Below are 5,412 nucleotides of genomic sequence, written 5' to 3' on the forward strand. Positions count from 1 at the left end.
AGGTAATAAACAGAGCATAAAATCATAGAATCATAGAAAGGTAGAGTTGGAATGGACCTCCTGGGTCATCTAGTCCAACCCCCTGCTCAAAGCAGGATTCACTAAATTATCCCAGACAGATGTCCGTCCAACCTCTTTTTTTAAAGACTTTTATTGAAGGAGAACTCACCACCTCTTGGGGCAGCCTGTTTCACTCGTTGATCACCCTCATTGTCAAAAAGTTTTTTCTAATATCTAATCTGTGTCTCCTCCCCATCAGTTTCATCCCATTGCTTCTATTCTTTCCTTGTGAAAATGAGAAAAAAACTGATCCCTCTACAGTGTGACAGCCTTTAAGATATTTGTAGACAGCTATTAGGTCTCATCTCAGTCTTCTCTTTTGCAAGCTAAAAAATCCTAAATCCTGTAACCGTTCCTCATAGGACATGGTTTGCAGACCAGTCACAATTCTGGTCGCTCTTCTCTGAACTTGCTCCAGTTTGTTTATACTTTTATTAAAATGTGGTGCCCGGAACTGGACACAATATTCCAGATGAGGACTGACCAAAGAGGAGTAAAGGGGGATAATGACTTCACGTGATCTAGAATATATGCTTTTGTTAATACATCCTAGAATGGTTTTTAATTTTTTTGTTGCGGCATCACACTGTTGACTCATGTTCAGTCTTTGATCTATTAGTGTAGCTAAGTCTTTTTCACTCATGCTGTTGGATAGCTCTATTCCTCCCATGCTGTATATGCTCTTTTCATTATACTTGCCAAGATGCATGACTTTGCATTTCTCCCTGTAAAAAAACATTCTATTATTTGCTGCCCATTATTCTAGGTTGTTTAGATCTTGTTGAATCCTCCTTCTCTCTTCTCTAGTATAAGCTACAGCAGATAGAGACAGTGAGAAAGTACGGGTTAATGAAGGTTTAGGAGGGTTGGGACATGCAAGGAAAGTAGGGAGGTATGCAGTAAGAAATTAGTTAATAGTATTAAATGTCTACTGGTGAATGCAAGAAGTCTCACAAACAAAATTAATGAATTGAAGACTATTATGTCAACCATAGATTATGATGTGGTGGACATTACGGAACCCTGGCTGGATCAAAGCCATGACTGGGTGACAAACGTAGAGGGTTATTCTAAATTCAGGAAGGACAGGAAGGACAAAAAAGGTAGTGGGCTTTGTATTTTATCAAATCTCACCTGCGCTCAATGATAACATTGGGGGGGAGCTGCAACAATGTAGAGTCAGTATGGGTAAATGTACACGGGGAGGGGAATAACGAAAAGCTGCTAATTGGAGTTTGCAATAAACCTCCTAACATAGTTGAACAGGTAGAGGGAAAAATGCTGCAACAAATTGAAAAGACAGCTAATAATAATAATCGAGTTCTTATTATGTGAGATTTCAGCTATTCATACATTTAGTGGGACATAGAATTTTCTGGATGTGCTAAAAGCGGCAAGTTCTTATCTACAATTCAAAACAATTTCCTCTCTCAGATGCTAAAACCTGGAATTTTAGGAAAGCTAATAAAAAAATAAAAGGAAAAGCTTAATTGTGTAGATTGGGACAATGTCATGGTATCTGGGGATATTGAACATAAATGGGATAAGTTTAAGGATATACTCCTAGAGTCCTGCAAAAAACGTATACCATCTGGTGATAAAATGTCCAGGAATATAAAGAAACCACCATGGAAAAATAAGACAGTACAAAGTATGATAAAACAAAAACAAAGGGTGTTTAAAATCTTAAGGCTGATAATACAGAAATAGCATTTCTGGAGTATAAAGATATCAATGGGAAATGTAAAAAAGAAATCAAGCAAACAAAATTAGCTACTGAAACAAAAGTCACCAAGGACATTTTACTAAATCCCAAATATTTTAATAAATACATTAATGCCAAAAGGAAAACAAAGGATGTTATCAGTTATTTAACACTAGAACTACTGAGGTAGTCATTTTGACTACTTTGCACTATGTATTTCTATATAGGTGTCCCGAGTCCAGTAGTTCTAGTGTTAAGATATAATAACAAGTTAATTATAGGGGACAAAGAAAAGACTGAGGTATTAAACAGGCACTTCTCATCAGTGCTCACCAAGGAACTTATCATTCTAAGGATCATTCAAAAAGTCAAAAATCAAAGTCCACTACCTAATAAAATAACAGCAATATGAAAAAATTAATCGTATGTACTTCTTCCGAAAAAAAGCAAAGGTCCATATAATTAAAATATTAAATTTTTATTAGGCACAATTATAAAAACATGATTAAAAGAGATGTTTACCACAACAAATCAGGACATACCAGCATAATAATGTTGCACATAAGAATATCAAAAGGGACCAGTGTGAAAAATATATAAGACTGAAAATAACCTCACTAATCTATCAATGTTACCACAATGCGGGCTATATTAGTAAAGTGTCTGAGTGCATCCAATTGCACATAATCCGCATAAATAGTAAATATAGTATATGTAATTTAATTATAAATGTATACCACCATGTGGGGGTCAGTACAAAACTCTAAAAATACAGAATTAAGAATATGGTCACTACAACAGGTCAAGATATTTATAGAATAATATGCAATATAACCCAGTGTAAAAAGTGTAGATGTAATACCACCCTGAGTCCAAAGATGGAGCTATTCTCAAAAGATGTAAAAAATAATGGACCAAACTTAACCACAAAAGGGAGCGGTAATTACCTTGGTCTGTATGGTGTGTGCCGCCGTCCTCACACCCCGACGTATGTTTCGCTCCTACTCGGCTTCAGCGGCCCAAATTGTGGTTAAGTTCGATCCATTGGGACAAAAATTACTTTGTCTATTCCTGCACTTGATATGATGTCCCTCGGGATTAGATTTATTTCTCATGCTTGTAGTAATTGATACGTGGTATTTATTTATACCCACCATTATTTTTTACATCTTTTGGATGAAATATTCTATGTATGAATAGCCAACACCAGGAAAAGAAGAAAGGATATGATTGCCGTGCTGCCGTAGTCAGAGAATCATCCAGGAATTTTCCTCCAACTCACTGTACTTATGAAGAGGCGACAGATTTCTTTAGATTCTTAAGATATCCAGGGTTGTTGGATGGAATCGCATAAAGGCTTAAGTTAGTAGTGACCCACAGATCTAATGCCAGAATAAAAAATGAAGGTTTTCAAAATTAAATTCATTATTATCTCAAATATTTGTCTATCAAACCTACATGAACAATCCCAGCTGATTTCTGCCCAAACAGAAATATCTGATTGAGAAGCAACATAAGTTCTAAACCCAAAAAAAAGTACTAAGATTATGTAAATCTTGTTTCATTCAATCTATTCTTCAAGCTAGTAGATCTATTTTCTTGATCCATTGCCAGTTGAGGATATTTTTAAGACAAAATCTTCAGATTAGAGATATTTCTGAATGATTTCCTGCACGGCTTTCTTAATGTCTTTGTTTCTAAAGCTATAAATAATGGGATTAATTAATGGTGTAAATACAGTGTATAACAAGGACATGATTTTATTAATTTCGGATGTTTGTTCATTAGCTGGAAGAATATACACACTAAACAGGCTCAGGTAAAATATGGAGACCACAGTGAGGTGGGAGCTGCAGGTGGAGAAGGCTTTCTGTCTACTGATATTAGACTGAATTTTTAAGATGGTGCGGACAATGTTACCATAAGAAATAATAATTATTATGCTGGGAATTAACAGCAGTGGAATACTTAACAAACACATCTGAAGTTTCAATGGAAATGTATTCGAACAGGAAATTTCCATTAAAGGAACAAAATCACAGAAGAAATGGTCAATGATATTCGAGCCACAGAACTTCAGCCTTGATGCTGATAATATGTAAGTGAACGCAATGAAAAAACAGAGAAACCAAAACAAAATAATCAAATTAACATAAAATGAACTTGTCATGATGGACACGTAATGGAGTGGATTACAGATGGCCACATATCGATCATACGACATCATTGTGAGAAGAAGGCATTCATATCCTTCTGCAGTACAGAAGAAGTATATCTGGGACAAACAGCCAATAAACGATATGGCCGCTCCATTTTTCAATTGGATGTGGAGCATGTTGGGGACGATATTTGTTGGTAACAAGATGTCACTGATGGACAGTTGTGAGATGAAGAAGTACATCGGAGTGTGGAGGATCTTGCTGGTGGACACCAGGGCGATGATCAGGAGATTCCCACAGATTGTCCCACAATAAATCAAGAGAAGCAAAAAGAAAAGGAAAATTCTATAATTATGGCCAACTCTAAATCCTAAAAGAAAAAACTTATTCACCAAAGTCACATTGTTCTCCTGCATCAAAAGCAAAATAAAATCCAAAATTAACTGGAAACTCAAATGTATAAAATTATACTTAGCATTAAACCAGGATGATTTTTTTTAATGATATAGTGCCATATCAGGAAACATTAATGAAGGAGATCATTAAGGAAATGTCCTTAAAAATACTCACTGATTTGATTTAAAAAAAATAAAATAAATTTATGTAATCTTAGTTATTTTCCTCATATTTTATTGATAATGTCAAATTGTTTTGTCACAAATTTTCAAAAACTTTCCAATATTATTTTTTTTTCTTTTCTGCATAGGCAACAAAATATGACCCGAGCAGAAATGTTTTTATCATTTGATCAGTTTGATTGATCAGAAAACCATGGTACTGATTTGCTTCTTGCAACTTACTTAGGTCTCTTTTCATTTTCTGATTTGTGAAATTGCACCAAATTCATGAAAATAACATGCCCAATTCATGATTTTGTTGTAAAAAAAAAGGCTCTTTAGTTTTGCCTCTAACTGTTTTATGAAACTTTTTACACTTCAAAAGTTGTAAATACTTTAAAGTTTAAATTTAAAAAAAATGCTCCAAATTGGAAACCACTCTAGAGACCTGTGATGCTACTCACATAGAATCATAGAATCATAGAATGGTACAGTTGGAATGGACCTCCTGGGTCATTTCGTCTAACCCCCTGCTCAAAGCAGGATTCACTAAATCAGCCCAGACAGATGTCCGTCCAAGCTCTTTTTAAAGACTTCCATTGAAGAAGACCTCAACACCTCTCGTGGCCGCCTGTTCTACTCGATGATCACTCTCACTGTCTAAATGTTTTTTCTATTATCTAATCTGTTTTTCCTCCCCATCAGTTTCATCCCATTGCTTCTAGTCTTTTCTTGTGAAAATGAGAATAAAACTGATCCATCTACTTTAAGATATTTGTAGATAGCTAATAGTTCTCTTCTCAGTCTTCTCTTTGAAAGCTAAACAATCCTAAATCCTGTAACCATTCCTCATAGGATATGGTTTGCAGACCAGTCACCATTCTGGTCACTCTTCTCTGACCTTGCACCAGTTTGTTGATGTATTTTTTAA

The 5,412-nt window shown here is 35.1% G+C and overlaps 1 protein-coding gene across 1 annotated transcript; it reads right to left on the minus strand.

Annotated features, from left to right (window-relative positions):
• Positions 1–3,410: 3,410 nt before the first annotated feature.
• On the minus strand, positions 3,411–4,340 carry LOC142302967 (olfactory receptor 5G9-like). The gene has a single exon (XM_075344069.1). It carries the CDS (start codon positions 4,338–4,340, stop codon positions 3,411–3,413), a length of 930 nt encoding a protein of 309 aa, XP_075200184.1.
• Between the last annotated feature and the right edge of the window lie 1,072 nt (positions 4,341–5,412).

Source organism: Anomaloglossus baeobatrachus, chromosome 4, assembly GCF_048569485.1.
Source record: "Anomaloglossus baeobatrachus isolate aAnoBae1 chromosome 4, aAnoBae1.hap1, whole genome shotgun sequence".
NCBI classification, from domain to species: domain Eukaryota; kingdom Metazoa; phylum Chordata; class Amphibia; order Anura; family Aromobatidae; genus Anomaloglossus; species Anomaloglossus baeobatrachus.

What these genes read in the sequence shown, in the direction of transcription:
- LOC142302967 (XM_075344069.1), bottom strand. Translation starts at nt 4,340, where the DNA reads ATGCAGGAGAACAATGTGACTTTGGTGAATAAGTTTTTTCTTTTAGGA.